We start from the raw sequence: 16,382 nt of genomic DNA, 5'->3' as shown, positions 1-16,382 counted from the left end.
AAATCGAAAAAGCAGAAGTACCCCAAAATGTCCTAATAGGACCAACAAAATAAAACCATCCAATCTGCATGTATTCAACTAATACATAAACTGTTATTTCAAATGCATTTTTTACAGAGCAACAAAAACTCATTACATCATTTAGAGGTTTCATGGAGGTCAGATGCATTAAATAGAAAAAGTGTTTGTCCAGAGTGCCTTCAGGGCATTCTTTCAAACATTTGCTCAGTATGTTCAAGTATAAACATATGAGAATTTCACAAACGATATCGACTAAAGTTAAGAGCTACAGGGAGAGAGGACAATATCATACATGTGATAGAAAAAAATGTGGCTGACAGTGGAATCCAACATCCATAAGCTGCAAAATCACTAATGCCTCTGGATGGAGGTCACACTTCTAATTCAAGGGCCAGAAGTTTTCCCTATAACCTGAGTGCCATTTTCTGAGTTCTGTAAAATTTACAGAAAGGTAAAAATAGGAGAGCTTTTACCTCCCACCCCTTTGCTGAATGTTACTGCCATGGGAACGTGTTCTGCATGCTGCCAGCTTCTTCTCAGATAATTTCCTATTTCTCCACTAAGCCTCTGGCTCATACATGACTCAGTTTTAGCACTTCAGTGAGATAAGCATGTGCCCCATCCTATACTTAAAATTAGCAGGGCAAACTGCAGCCCCTTCTTAAGAGCCTAGGATAATCAGTCATTCTCTTCAATGAAAAATGTGCTGGTTTATATCAGGAACCAGCTTGAGCTACTCCCTTGTCTACGCAAGGGATGAACAACAGAAAGCTAAGTCCAGTACAGGGCTGGTAACCACAGCATACATCTATTTCTTCTAGATGCAGGGAGATAAACCCTTCCAACACAAATAACATCAAGGAAGATAAAATAGTTTAATATAGAGCAAGAACAAGTGTTGCATAAAAATAAGCAAAATCTTTTTCTTAAAAAAAAAAAGTCTGAGAACTCGTATTTAAAGGAAAATCTGTTTGGATATTGATCATGTAGGTGACTCATGAATGCAGGAGCTACGGCACAGGTCAGGATGTTCCTAGCTTCTCCATCCACTAAATCCAGAGGAAGATCTGTGGAGCGAGAAAGAAAAAAAAAAAAACCAAACAACACAGCAATGAGTGCTAGAGTCTCCCTCAGGCAGTGTTAGTTCAGCAGATCTCTCAAACTTCCAGTCTCCCTAGAATCAGAAGCTTATTATGAAACATATTGGTATTTCCCTCATCTTTTACCTGAGACTGAATCAACACATACTAACTAGATATAATTAAGCTTATTCTAGAGCCTACCATCTGGCGAGGTACATGCTCTCTCTACTTGACAGGGAAACAAAATTTAAGAAACTTGCTGAAAGCGGCAGAGTGGATGACAGAGTTAACTTCAGCTCTTAGTCCCATTCTTTAACTGTAAATCACCATCTCAACTCAGCCAGAAAAGTACCGATTTATTTCATTCCTTGTTTCAACCTGATAAATGGAGTAGATACTAGGTTCACACACACAGCTTGAGCACACACATCAGTGCCTGAGAGGTGGACAAAGAGCATGATCTAAACTGAAAATTCTCTCTTATATGAAAGATTAACCTCACTGGAAAGCACACATTCAGAGCCTGGGCTTTGAGCTCTATGCAGTGCCACTAAAAAGGAAATCAGAACTAGTATTTTACTGCTACTTTCAAAGCTTGCTCTTGTAAACCATTCAACTCCTCTGTTCTGATTCTATTTGTATTTTTAATGAAGAGTTAGACACAAAATGGTACTTACGTGTTAGATGAGCCAAAACTGAACCCTGAAAGAAATGCAAGATTAGAAAAATAATTATTAAAAGGTAAAATGAATGCTTAAGGTTTGTAGTAAATGTCCCTTCCCACACACAGATTGAAAACATTTCTTTCCTGCCTTAGGCCAGGGAAAGAGCAATGGGCAAACAATGAAAGTCAAATCTCCATCTAGAAGAAAAGTGACTTGCTCGGTTCCTAAGAGGGCTTTGCTTTCACTGCTTATCAGCTAGGTCCATTCATTAGCAGCAACTGCACACAATGTGCCTGGTTTATTCACCTCTCCATGAAAATAGAGGGCTGCTTTCTGAAGATGGAGTTTGTGGTTAATGCAAGCCAATGGTCACAGGCAGACCACTGCGGAACACCTCCTCTCTCAAAGGCTGTTCTCAGCCCTGCCTAAATCACTGCAGCTTCACTGAATTACATCAGATAAAAATTTGGCTATTGGTGTTCCAGCTCAATTTTGCAGTGCATATTCTTTTGACACTAAGTACTTACATATAGGTACCCATGCATATGGTACTGAAGAGATATTATTTCTCAGTATTTTCCTTTGAGAAGAAAGAACAATTCCACAAAAAGGGGTGAAAAAGAATAATCTAATGAGGTGTGCAGAAGAAGAGTGATTTATTGACATGCCACACAGCAAATCAGTGATGAAATTATGAGCTAAAGCCTGAGAAGACTCTACTCCCCACCCTGCAGCTCAATTCTCCAGGACATTCCCTATAACAGGACCAGGACCAGGCAGATTTTTGCCAGGGAGCTGAGGAGTCACGCCCAAGTTCCAGGGAAAACTGGAGACATGGGGCCTGTTAGGTTCATTATATTTTAATTTCTCCTACCTCCTCCACCTGTTCCAAAAGCTGAGAATCCACTGCTTTGTGTGCCAAAACCGGTACCCTGTTGTGACAGCGATCCAAATGTCGGAGTATTTTGATTTGCTAGCGTGCCAAATGATGCTGTGTTATTACTGGTACCACCAAACCTGCAGTTTAAAGAGAAAAATTGTGTTTGAAAGCATCTTCTCACTTACACTGGAAGTTTGTCCCCATACTCCCAAGGATAACAGCGCACTCCTTAAACGAGGATACATCAAAAGAGTGAGACCACCTGATATGAATAATTATAATTGTTCTTTCTGGAAACAGATTTTCTGGTTTGGGAAAGACTATTGTACATACAAGCATCTGTTCATCTCCCATTCTGAGTGTACACCAGGCACAAAGGCAGATAATGTTCATGCTTACAAAGGGTTATGTTTTCAAGTGCTTGGAAATGCCAACACCAGCCATCAAATGGAATATATTAACTCACCCCTGTGTGTAGTTTTCACCTTTTAAGCTCAAAAGTACAGCATCATTTTGTTTCACAAACAGGGCAGCAAACACAGAATTGGTATGAGCTGCTCACAGCCAGAGCACAAAGCAGAGCCCAGATACAGAACCCAGGCTCCCAACTTTCAGATGGTACCTTACCACCGCCCACATAAACCGTTTGCAGATTTCTCAATTCCTTTCTCTCTCCAGCCCATTTTGAACCACACACAGCTCCAGTGCTTTCCTGAAGATCTGCACCTACCTGGCACTTCTCCCCACCACCTTTGGATTACTTCTCTAATTGCTTTTGGGGACTGAAATAAGAAACACTTTTATATATGAAAATTGGTCTCCTTTCTCCACCCACTCCGTCCAACCAGGCATTGTAGAGCTATCAGCATGACACACTAATGAGACCTCAATATGCATTATGGTTCTCTGCCCCCCCCCAGTACACTTCTCCTAATTCTGAATGTAAGAGGCATACTCAAAACACGAGCTTCAACTGTTTCTTTAACTTAAACTGGGCAAAATGCAAGTGCACAATGCTACTAGTACTAACCCAGCAACAGTTCTCCCCTGAGCAGACAGTTAGTCAAGTTAAATAGTGTGCCAGTTTTGCAAGGCTGTGTCTCACACAAGCTCCTGTCGTTTCTGACTTAAAATATGAACTGACAGCACATTAACCCACCTCTCCATCCATCCAGATCTAGCAGACTTTAAAAAAAAAAAAAACCAAAACCAAACTACATCAAACCATATCTCTCCAGATAAAAGACAACCCTTGGAGCAGTGTGACAAGCAATTCACCTGGTAAAGGACATCACCTCTCCTATCCCAGAGGCTGTCACTGCACACACTACACTTCCATACACACCATTAGATACAACAGGCAGTTCAGTGACTTTGCATCTTTGGCCCTGCTAACCATCCCCTGTGCCTCTGGTTTGGCTCTTGACCCACGTATCTTGCACACAACTTCATCTCAGACCCACAAAGGTGGTTTTCTCAGGAAGGGTAGAACAGGTTTTGTAGTTCTTTTTAAAGAAGCAAGATGGGGTGATGCGTTTTAGAACAAGAGATTTTTACAGTGCTGCATTTCCTCAGGACTATGCCACTAAACACACAAATCATGTCTACCTAGTAAAAGGAAGTGGGGGTGAAAATAGTGACAAGGAAACTTGTGGTTCAAACTGCTTCTTTCAGTTGCAACTAGAAGAACATGCCTGTTGAAAAAGGCTAAGCATAGTATGAGTAGAGAAACAGCTTAAACTATGGACAGATTTTTTTTTTAAACACCTAAAAAGACATGAGATACAGTCATTGCCTGGTAACAATTTAATCAAACCTATCTTGCCCACATTTCCAGGTCTTTTGTAAAGCTCCTATGCAAAACAGAATTGAGAGGCACTTGAGGTTAGTTTATGAAAGCAAAACATTATTTGCTCACAAACAGTTGGAATTGCAGGCTTTGAAGAAGTGTAGTAGTTTCTATTTTTGATACTTAAGTCATTTATCAAGCAATGCAGACTTTTCAGAATTGAAGCAGCAATGAATCACATGAACCTAGAGCTAATGCTGCATAATGTACTGGCAAGTAACTTCTCTGGATTTGGGATTTTTAGTTTCACTTCAAGAGAAAGGCAGAAAGGAAGTCCTGCACAAGTGCTACACTATACTGCAGAATTAAACTATTGCTCAAAATTTTGTGGTGGGATTTGGAGTTTTGTAAAGCTGCCTTGGAATTTTGCACACTCTTTTAAAAATTTCTAAAATCAAAATCGAATTCCTCAGGCAACTCTGAAAATATCAGACTGAGTCTGCACCTTTTTCACAGAGAAGAAATTCTCAAAACTTCCCACAAGTTAAGCCACTGAATTATCTTTCTTGAGTCTCCAGACTGCTTATGCAAGACCTCCGTTTGCATCACCATGCTGCTTGTTCTGAATCCCATTTTATCTTTAAACTTCCAACGCTGAGCACTGAATGCATCCAGTTCCAGTACGAAATCCTGCAGCACAATGGCTGAAAGTTGGAACTGAACAAAACATCAGCCGAGTTGAAGGTAAGTCATCCCAAAGCGCATCCTTCTTTGCAGAGATTTAATTAAGCTGCCTCTGTTTTTACCCTTTCCAAAGGGACTCTCCAATTTGCTGCACTGGAGTTCAGGACATGGCAGAAGAAAGCAGCTGAAGCCTCCCACAGCTCAGGGGTGCCGCCCTGGCAGATGGGTATCTGCCTAACCTCATGGGGAATTAACAAGTTACACTTCTGGATGTTCCAATGTGCCTTACGTAAAGGCAGTTCCTCCTGAAACTGAAGACAAACGCTTGTGAAACATGTAAACGCTAAGATTGGGAAGACATCCAGTTTCCTCTTTTCTCTGGAAGTTTTTCTTTTTTCAGTCGGGTCTATTCAGTCTGAATATAATTGTAGGGTGTGAAGGAGAGTTGCTTGCTGGTAGTACAATGTTGAAGAAGCGCATTTGCTGCCTATTGCAGAAGCTGCTTTGCAAGGTTTGAAATTCTGTACTTCCTGAACAAAACAAGGCAAAAAGTGCTGTCTGCTCTGGTGCCAGGCACAGGCTTAAGGGGCAAAGAAACAAGTAAAAACAATCAGGGTGGGATAAACACAAATCGCTCTGGGAGCTCAGGCACTTCGTCCCACCCCCAAAGGTGAGAGAAGAGACTGGATTCTCATTAGTATCTCTAGCTCAAATCTGACAAGTGGATAAGGTGGCTAGACAGAGTCACAGATAATATTTATTATTTTCTTTGCTAGGCATAGATTTGAACTCATTAAGTGTGCACACAGAAAATACTCCTGCATTTCCTTAGACGCTTGCAAGACGACCCACATCCATCCCCCCCCCCCCCCCCCCCCATCTCTAAAGCTAAAGATTCAATATAGTAGTTTCAGCATTAAAATGAGATCATAGACATTATTTCCTTTGGGGTTAAAGTCTTAGTTTTATACTTTTTAAAAATTAAAAAAACAAAAACAAACCAACCAAGGAAACTTAGAGCTTAGCAATCAAACACAGAATATATTCTTTATGTTAATGCAGAGGTAACTACGTGTAGTAGTTTGTCATGCAAGAATATTGTTTTCCCAACCCTGGACCCTGGTTGGCTTACCCAAATCCTCCAGCGCTGGCTGCTGCCGTACCCTCGCCGAACACTTTGCCTCCCGTTGAGCCCAGAGGGCTTGAAAAGGTTGGGGCTGAACCGAATGCTGGCACCCCTCCGAACCCAGGGGATCCCCCAAAAGTGGGAGGGCTGCCAAACACTGGAGCAGCACCGAAGCCACCTGAGCAACACAGAGGCAAAAAAGGGACAAGAACATCACGTAAACAATAATGCACAGAGAGAAAACAAAAACTAGATTTCCAAGCAGACAATCTCCATAATGGGACTGTTCATCTTATAATGTGGACACAGCATTATTTATAAAACTAACTGCCATAAAGCTTCCAAACTGCAGGGTATTTTGTTACAAAAGACATATATAAGGAAAAGTGCCTAAACGCATGCAAAATCTGCAACTGATTTAAGAGACTATCCAGAAGAAAACCACATTCTGGGCCTCTTGAACAGTTTAGCACAAGATCAACTCAGTCCCTAGAGCTGGGCTAGAAGGTGGTAATATCTCGTACATGCTTGCACACTGTGAAGAAATTTCTCCTTGCTTTATATAAAAAAAGGCCAGTATCTTAATTGTGAGATAGCAAGCATGCACAATAACCAAGTTATAGTAAAAATGCATACAACAGGTGCTAGACTGATGCTTTTATTATTATAAAAAAAGACATAGCCATCCTTCATCATAAAACTAGCACTCCTTACCAGAAAAAAAAAAGCTTAGCTTATGCAGTCAGTTTTAAAGTAAAGCTCTGCTCATCACCATTTAAACAAGTTATTATGCAAAGGAACTGCATATAACAACACAGAATGGAAAGTCTCCTGTCGGCTCCGTGAGCATTCACTGCTGTGGTTTGGTGCAGTGGTTTACTCTGGCTTCTAATCTAAAGCTCTGGAAGGACATATGAGTGTCTTGTGGACAGAACTTCATGCATGGAAGTGCTTAAACTGGAAGAACTCCCCGGTGCAATGGGCAAGCTTTCCCCATCTCTTAAGACCAGATAGTAGATAGCAAGCTTGTTTTTTAGGTGTTTCAGTGATGCAAAAAGATTCGGGAGGTAGGGTATTATCCTGGTTTAAGTGGTGGAAACTAAGATGTAATGATTAAATGCCAGGTCAGTGGAACTGCACGATTCCTGCAGGGAATCAAGAACTGAACTCTGCTCTTGGCAATTTCTGTTCAGGGTTTAGCTGCCTTCTGCAGCTCTGAATGGATTTCTACCCAGATTATTTTATTCTGTGTTCATCTGCTGATATTATTGGCCTGTTTCTAACTGACACTGTGGAACGTGAAGGACACCTGCTCTTTCGTTTGACTAGAGATGAGGATGGGATACCACCACACATTTTAATACCCTGGGTGAAATTCCAGTCCGTGTCAAGGTAATGGATACTGTTTGGCTGTAAACACAAAAGGTCTGGAAAAAATAAATGCTAGGCCTGAATTATTTAAACACAGATCAGATATCTTGTTACCTCTATCTCTAGGAAGTTAAAGTATTTATCACAGGGGCTGAAGCTTTGCTCAGCACACACCCACTTTTGCAGTGCATATTAACACGTTTCACTTTCCTTTCTCCACTATTTGTAAGTAGTGTAACCAGGACAAAGGGGAATTCAAATCAAATAAATCCTTCCACTGCAGTTGGGAGAGGAAGACATACCATTCGTTTCAATATTTAGCAAATATAACCAGAGGAGGGACAGATCTGAGGAGCTCTGTGTGAGTGGATGTGCCTTCTGCAGAAACCTCTTGAAAATCTCATCACAAGAAGAATTTTGAAACCAAAATAGTCAAAAGCAAGGAAAGAGTCACTGAGTGAATGAAAGAAGAACTTCCTTCGGCAAGGCCTTTCTCCTCCTCTAGCAAAATAACAGATGGGAGGTATGCCCGAGACAAGAAACTCAGTCCGCTACCAAGCAGAAAGCAATACTTGAGACATCTTACAAATGGCTGCTGGATCTGATAGCATCATCCTGATGCTCTCAGCCACTTCACTAACACGAGAGCACAGCCACTCTCAAAGCAGAGAGCGCTTCCTCCCAAAGCGTTGCATCTCCCAAGGGAGCTCTCGAGCAGCGCTGTCTCAAGACAACTTCAAGGAAGACCAAGCCTCTCCTACTTCCCCCAGTGATGAAGCTTCAAGAGGCACACTTGGAGCAGAACACCTATCTTCATCGGTGTTCACTGTAAGGATGGCCTGAGGATGGAGGAGAAAACCTTTGCTCTGCCTGACCCTTTGGACCTCCACTTTTGCCTGGTAATTAACACACTGAACATTTTGCCATTCAGTTCTACTGAACGTATCAGTCACCACTACTTTTGTGGCTCTTTCTTTGGGCAGATGACAGTAAAAAGAAAAGAGGTTTTGTGACATTTCCAATATGTAATTCAATTAACTGACAGAGAACCACAGAAAAAAGTATGATGACAGGTCAGACTGATTTCAAAAGAGAAGGACCTGTGGCATGTCTGATAAGAATTTTATGAGGAAGCATTCCCACTGTAGACACCTGCGCTTTCACTCACATGAAGAAATGGGGACAAAAAGGCTTACAAAACCCAGAGTGAAGTTTGGAAGATAATATTCCAAGGAAGCATCTAAAATAGGAAATATTTATTCAGTTCCATACTCTGTACTCTTCATTTTATGGTACACAAGACCAGAACTGATTCACACAGCTCTCTGCTCTTAAACTGCAATGGAAATTTCTGGAATGAACACCTGAAAATGTAGTTTACTGGATGCTTTTCTGCACAAGAGATTGTAAATCTCTGCCTTGAATCCACCAGCTCAAGTTTCATTCACTAAGCCAGTAGTTATTTTTTATTTATTGTTCAGAGATAATTCCTGTAGATGTACTGAGTCCAGGCTGCAGACATCTAAATGATAGAATACTAAATATCTCACAGGGAAGTGTGGGTGTTCATAGTGGGTGGATTAACAAAGTACCTGCTTTGTTTGGACTGGAGAACCCAAAGCCTTGAGATGCCACGCTTCCACCACCAGAGCTGAAAGTGCCCGTAGGCTTCTGCTCTCCGAAAGATGAGCTGCCAAATCCAAACGTCTTTGCTCCGCTGTTTCCAAATAAGCTAGAAGAATCTGGGGAGATGAAGAATACTTGTGAAGCTCATAATAGACAATATTCTACGTTACACTTCATTAACTGGATCAGGAGAAAGGGAAGTGCCTTTTACTTCCCCAACCCCCAAGCACACAAAGAACACCACACTGAAAACAGCACTCTGCAGAGAGAAGCCAAGTTTTTCCTTATCCCCACAGGGCTTTGTAGTTCCACCAAGATCCACTTTGGATCTGATGGATCACTAACAACCCTTTACTGCTTCAATCTAGCAAATCACAGTGATGGATGATTTGTTTAGTTGCATCCTGTACTGCAGTCACTAAAAGACAATCCCTCAAGTGAGAACAGCTAGAATCAGTCTCTCAGGACAACACAAGTCCACCACAAATTAAAGATTCTCAGCTATTTTGGCAATGGTCAGTATTTCTTAACATGACTATCTGACGGGACCTTAAAGTAGGAGCCAAACTTTTCCAGCCTTACTGAGAAGTAACTCAATTTTTCATCTTTCACAAGGCTACAGAGTTTTAGCATCTAGTGGCAGGACACAGAATAACCAACGCTTTTCTCACGTGAACCATCTGTTTTATTTCATCACAAAAACCAGCACTACAATAAAGGAGGACTAAAGTAGCGAGGTTAGAGAACTGACCTCAACCATTAATCCCAATGGATCATTAAAGGTGTAATAAAATAAATGGATTTGCTCTCCCATGACCTGATGTGCTACTTCTAGCCACTTGCAGCTAATTCTACAGCTCTCCTTTCTTCCCGTACTTTTACATCTTAGACACTGTTTTCCCTTCTCTGTGCTTTCTACCTGCTGGACTCCACCCCTTCTTTTTTCCCTTTCTGACAAACCCAGGTAACAAGTGATGAAATAACAAAGCTGGGCAGTCTCATTAAATAAAAGCCATACTTAGGAAATCATTATGAATAGCTTTTGTGCCATAAAATGCACATAACAATCACAGATCTGCAAAAGCTGCACACAAAAGGCACAAGAAAGCCTGCTAATATTTCAAACTGATTGCTACCGCAGACAGTAGCATACAGGCACCTCAGCTCAAATTTTAGAGTATTACCAAACCTGTTAGCCCAGAAAACTCAAGACTAATGTGTTTTTAACTTGACTCTGGCATTAAGGAAAAAAATCTTTACACTAATAGACAGTGATTGATTCTTGCCTTTACAGTTTATAGCTTCTAGAAAAAATTTCTGATAGTCCCTTAAAGTCCCTGGTGCAGAGGAACCTGCAGGTAGCTTTAACGTATTCTTAACTACTTTTCTTGTCTGCTTTTGTTAGGTTGGTTGGCTGAGCAAGAAGCAACACGTGGGAGGGTTGGTGTGGCACCTCATGTACAGATTGATTTAGCTAACACACACATGTGGACTGATCCTTTTAGCTGACAACTGGAGCAAAGGAAAGGACAAGTGCTGAATCCCTCCTCCCAAGGAGGACTTTAACACAATTCCTCTCATCTACCCAGATTTCATGATGCTCATAGGAGTTTATCTGTGAGACCCCCACCCCATCTACCAAATCTGGATAAAATATAAAAGGAACTTTATAATTCTGCTTCCTTACCAAAACAGTCTACATCCCCAAACCAATCACTAAGCATATTTATTTTTCTTTACTACATCCATGTGACTGGGGGGGGGGGGGGGGGGGGGGGGGGAAGAAAAAAAAAAATCACATCTCCTCCAGACATGAAAAATGACCGAGAGCTTATCCATATATTATAGCAAGATATTTTACCAAAATTTGCATGTGCTGCATAAAGATAGCCATTTTTAGGACAAAGCTGAGGAAACTGCTATTCATCACATACTTGCTACCTTGGTTTCTCCTGAGGATGGGATTCTCAACAATTTTTACAGCGTTAGGGCAGATAAGAAATAATTAAAAGGTTCTAACTTCCAACCAAGTTAGAAGTAGAAATTCAGTGACAAGAATTCAGAGTGTTCAATTTTAAAGAAGAATTTGGCCAAGAATTCTCTACAGAACACAGATACTCTTCACGCTTCTTGCATCTGCTTGTTTGTTTCAATGACTTCCCTACTTGTTTTCCATAAACCTAAAAGAAAAATTCTGGATTACACATCACGCATACTCTCTGTCTCCATTACCCCCTAGAAGTCTTTCATGTTAACACAGAATTTACTCAAAGACAACTAACAGCAGAAAAGCAGATGGGATCACAAAAGCAGATGGAAATCACAGCACATTTTGTATTCTTGCTTGGTTCACCTACTCTGGGAAGCTGCAGATCCAAATCCTCCACTGGAGGAACTGAAGGGATTCTTATTGGCTGCATCCTGACTTGGCTTTCCTCCCAAACCACTGAAGAAGCCTCCACCTCTCCCACCACTTCCAGCTCCAAACAAGCCTCCACTGGAAGAAGATGGCTGCTAGAACACAAAAAGGACCAAAAAAAAAGGGATTTAAGTGAGGTCAAAGCAGTACACACTCCCAAGGCTGATTTTACTGTCTGGCCTCTTCCTCTGGATGTACAAAGGGGTTGATGAACCAGCAAGGAATTACCTTCCAACACATAATGCAATGAAATCTTATTTAAATCCATCTTAAACCTTGTCTATGGTACAGAATAATGCCTTTGAAACTTGCCCTACACTGTCCACTTTCCATGGAATAAAGGCAGGTGACTTACTGCATCTCTATCTTATCTTGCATGTGATAAAACTTTTGTCTCTCCATACCCCTTGGAAAACATTCATGCAGAAGCTGCTTTGATGCCCACTAGAATAGCAAATATCTTCAGCACAGACTGGCACACTTTTTACTGAGTATGTCAAACTGTATCTTTTTTTTTTTTAAAAATATATCAGAAATAGGTAGGGAATCCTGAACAAGCCCACTATACATAACAGTCCCTTGTTTCTACAAAAGTAATAAATACTTGCCTGGCCAAAGACAGTGCCTCCAGTATTAGCTGCTTGCCCAAACACAGAACCTGTGTTACTAGAACCAAAACCTGCTAAGAAAAAAAAAAAAAGGAAAATAAACCACCAGAACTACTACTAGGGTATAAGACAATTCAGGGAGGTGACACGAGTGCAGAACAGGGAAGGGACAAGTCTCCCATGCCAAAACACAGGGATACAAATGATATTACAAAATGTATCTAGGTTGGACAAATTTAAAGTATGTGCCAACACACAAATAATAAATTCCATTGAAAGTTTATTTGTAAGTCATTCTCCTTTTCTCTTCAGCCAACTTAAAAATAAGCAGAAAATAAAGGGCCTTTTCACTTGTGGAATTGTTGGTAACAATGTAAGAGAACTGGATTTCTGTTAACATTGCTATAATAATGCTGCAAGTCATGAACAAGCATGGTAGCATTCTGATTGCCCTTGTGTAGGGAGGATCTGAGATTTCTTACCTAAAGATTCCTGTTATAGATAATTAAATGTTTTGATTAAAAAAAAAACCCAACTCCTCATTCCATTTCCTAGTTCACTTAAATATGCATTTTGTAATAAAACTTCCATTTCTATAATTAGGAACACCTTGCTCAAGCAGAGCACACTTCCCCAATTTAACTATTCTCTGTTACTGTAGTTAAAACGTGCAAGCCATTTGCCTACAGTGCCATCATTTTTAATTAAATGAGCCTAATTAGTTTTTCTTCCTTAGAAATACATGTTCTCTATTACTGCTGTGTACTTTTCACTTTTCCCTGGGAGCTCTCTGAAGATTGTACAGACAAAGCTTTGGGAAGAAAAAAATAACACTACATTACAGTAACGTGGAGAACAAAAGGAGACTGACAAAGAAGGTTTGGTCTGTGCAAGTACTCAGTTTAACTGTGTAGACAAGTAGCTGATGGTCATGTTACCACTATATTTAATTTTGAGATGTTTCCAAATGAAAAAGCGGATTTAACAGATTAGTTCCTTGCTAACCCATCACTTCAAGGGCTTAAATTTTTTTTGCCATCCCAGATCACAATAGCAGTACTATACCTGGCTATACATCCACTGTTGCACGTACTCAATGCAGCCCACTGAAGGAAGTGCTGCATCTGTATTCATTGCCTTGATTAGGGTCTCAGAGCTGCCTCACCTTCAGTGTAACAATTTACAACAACACACTAGTTTAAGATCTTTCACACTAGGCTGAACCCAACCCACTTATTGTGCAACAGGCAGGAGAATACATAATTCAAAATTAAGTCAAGGTAGACTTGTAAGTATAAAATGAATGCAAGATTGACTTGAAAAGGCTACATTCGGAGGCCTACTGATGAATAGCAAAGAAGAGCAAAAGATTCTTTGATCTCCAACAGTAGCCTCCCCCTCACACACACTGCAGCTCCTATTCTTACTAATTGAAAACAAAAAAAACCCCAAACCATCAAGTGCCATAAGTGGAAAAAAAAAGGCATTAAAAAGCGTCCTACTTTCCCCAGTGATACACTGCTCTCTGTACTTCAGCCAGACAGCACCGCTGGGAGATCGCATTTCCCTGCAGTTTGTTCTTACCTGAAGCTTGGCAGAAGCTGAACCCAGCAGATGACGTTGTAGTAGTAACTGCGGCAGGGCTACCAAAGACGGATCCCCCTTGCCCAAAGCCAGTGTTCTGCCCGAACACTGGAGAGCTGCTTTGTCCAAACAACCCACCTCCAGTGCTGGCAGGTGGCTGTCCAAAGGAAAAGGAGCTGGCGGTGTTGGTGCTAGCCGGCGCTCCAAAAACACTGCCACTGCTCGAGGCTGCTGTGGAGGCCGCTGGCTGGCCAAAGGCTGGCATCGTCCCAAACCCAGACTGGCTAAAGGTAAAACCACCTGAAGAACTGCTTGCTGGCTGCCCAAAGGTCGGTGCTTGTCCAAAGGCTGGCTGCCCAAAGCCCCCGGTAGTGGTGGTGCCGAAAGCAGAAGTACCAAAACCTGAGCTGGCAGCCTGTGTGGTAGCGGTGGCGGTGGACAAGGTACTGGTGGTGAGCTGCCCAAACGGAGAGGATGCAGTGGTACCTGCTGGTAGTTGTCCAAAAACAGGTGGTGTGGAAGGAGTGGCGGTTGTATCACCAGCAGGCTGGCTAAATGCTGAGCCAGAAGAGCTGGAGCTTGGAGGCTGAGAGAAGACTGAGGAGCCTGCAGAGGTGGGGGCAAACACAGAGGCACTGACAGCTGGACTCTGAACACATGTAGTAACGTCAGAGGTAGCAGCCAACACACCTGTGGCTTCTGCAGGAGAGGCAATGTTTGCTGTAGAGGTGGTCGCTGAGACATTCTGATCTGGTGGGGCAGATGCAGAGACGGCGGGAGGCACCGGTGCCTTCAAATCACTTGTGGAGGCAGGAGCAGCAATGGCATCAGGAGGAGGTGCTGCTAAGGTGGTGCCAGAGCCCGCAGAGACGGTGTCGCCGGCCGTGGCCTGGGGTAAAGCGGGTTCTTTACCGGACTCTGAAAGCTGTACCTGCGGCTGCGGTGGCTGTGTCATTGGAGGTGAAGACCCGGCTGCTACAGCTTCATTTTCAGATGGCTTTTCCGACACAGACGGTAATTTGGCATCCCCTGCACCCTTATTAGAAGTTGCAGCAGGGACAGCAGTTTGTGAAGAACTCAAGAAACTTCCAAATGAGAGGGATGTTGAAGTAGAGAGAGTAGAAGGGGTAGAGGTGGATGTGCTCATACTGTTTGCTTGCTGAATACCAAATGAAAAGGTGGGTTTGCTGCCACTAGAGCCTCCAAGATTAAATACCCCAGAAGACCCTGTGTTGGTTATCTGGACATTGCCAAAGAGATTGCCTGTGGCACTAGTGCTGATGGACGGGGATGCCGTGCTAGCCGACGTGGATGATGTTGAAGCAGCTTCTCCAGCTTTTCCTAATGACAGGGGAGCACTAAAAGTAAACCCAGAAGGTATTGTAGATACTTTAGTTGACTGTGCTCCTGCAACAGTGGTAGACGGTGCTTTAGTGGTGGTCTTGGCATTATCCTCTACTTGACCAACCCGAAGTCCTGAGAAGCTCCCAAGAGTTTCCCCAGCTAGGTTGCCCTGAAACAAGTGATCTGCTGGTTTAGATGGAGGGATATCCAACTTGCCAGAGGCTGTGGAGGGAGCAGAAGATGTTGGTGCAGCAGGTTTGTTTGACTGGGTGCCATCTGCTGAGGAGCTATTTCCTACTAAGGCTCCCGGAGCACTTGCTGGCTTGAGGGATCCAAAAGCAAAGGAGCTCTCAGGGACTACTCCAAATTTGGAACTCCCAGCAAGTGAAAATGAATCAGTCTGGGTGGACTCTTTAGCAGGGGCTGTCAGTGAGAGAGACAGAAGTTACAAGTTGAGTTATGGTATGCAAAGCTCATTTATCATTCATACAATACTAGCGTGCTTTAGCGCTTCACAGATTGTTAGACAGTGCTCTTGCCTCAAAACTATAAAGCCTCTGACCATCAGGTAACTGCCACTTCCATGTGCATTCAGGAGACAACAGTGATGACATCTGAAGCATTTATGGATAGGGTTGCAGTGACAAATACTGTTACTTTCCTGTCAAAGTACTCCACTTAACCATCCTTCTCTCTGCCTTCAGCTCCCATCTCTTTTTCAGTTTGATGAAAACATAAAAGACCTGGTTACTACAGACCATTTGCTGTTAACACCATTTCCACCCCTTCTTACTTGGTTCAGCTAAACAATTCCTGACATTCACTACAGAACTCTGTTTAAACCAATGGCTCAGAACAGAGTTTGGGTCATAAAAACACTTTCTGGCACTTGAAAAGTCTTCTACAGAATCAAATCTTTCTTTAGAAATTCAACTATTTATAGACCACCGACCAGCTTCTATACAGCCTGTTTTCAGCTTTGAAAGACTACAGAAAAGCTCTCAAATGTAATTGTTAAAGCAGCTCCACTTATAAGACATACTGCTGTCTGACAGTGTGAAACTACTGAAGATTTAAGGGAGACTGGACTAGTTTTATTTGATGTATTGTAATTTCATTTCTGAGCACCAAATACACACAAATTCTGACTTGAAGACACTGCGTTGGTGTTTGGACTACAGGT

The 16,382-nt window shown here is 42.1% G+C and overlaps 1 protein-coding gene across 4 annotated transcripts in view; it reads right to left on the bottom strand.

Annotated features, from left to right (window-relative positions):
- Positions 1-877: 877 nt before the first annotated feature.
- Positions 878-16,382, bottom strand: part of NUP214 (nucleoporin 214) — a 45,338-nt gene continuing 29,833 nt past the window's right edge. Inside the window, exons 29-36 of one of the 4 annotated variants that reach the window (XM_074846441.1) lie at positions 13,856-15,622; positions 12,272-12,345; positions 11,602-11,758; positions 9,211-9,360; positions 6,254-6,425; positions 2,643-2,785; positions 1,781-1,805; positions 878-1,088 (exon numbers count right to left, since the gene is read on the bottom strand). In XM_074846441.1, the coding sequence (XP_074702542.1) occupies positions 1,055-1,088; positions 1,781-1,805; positions 2,643-2,785; positions 6,254-6,425; positions 9,211-9,360; positions 11,602-11,758; positions 12,272-12,345; positions 13,856-15,622 (2,522 nt within the window). In that variant the 3' untranslated portion in view covers positions 878-1,054. The remainder of the gene's footprint in view (positions 1,089-1,780; positions 1,806-2,642; positions 2,786-6,253; positions 6,426-9,210; positions 9,361-11,601; positions 11,759-12,271; positions 12,346-13,855; positions 15,623-16,382) is intronic. The other 3 variants (XM_074846443.1, XM_074846442.1, XM_074846444.1) reach the window with 3 other exon arrangements.

Source organism: Strix aluco, chromosome 20 (assembly GCF_031877795.1).
Source record: "Strix aluco isolate bStrAlu1 chromosome 20, bStrAlu1.hap1, whole genome shotgun sequence".
Taxonomy (NCBI): domain Eukaryota; kingdom Metazoa; phylum Chordata; class Aves; order Strigiformes; family Strigidae; genus Strix; species Strix aluco.
Note: the sequence above shows the minus strand (reverse complement) of the source record. Positions and strands in the feature narration are given on the sequence as shown.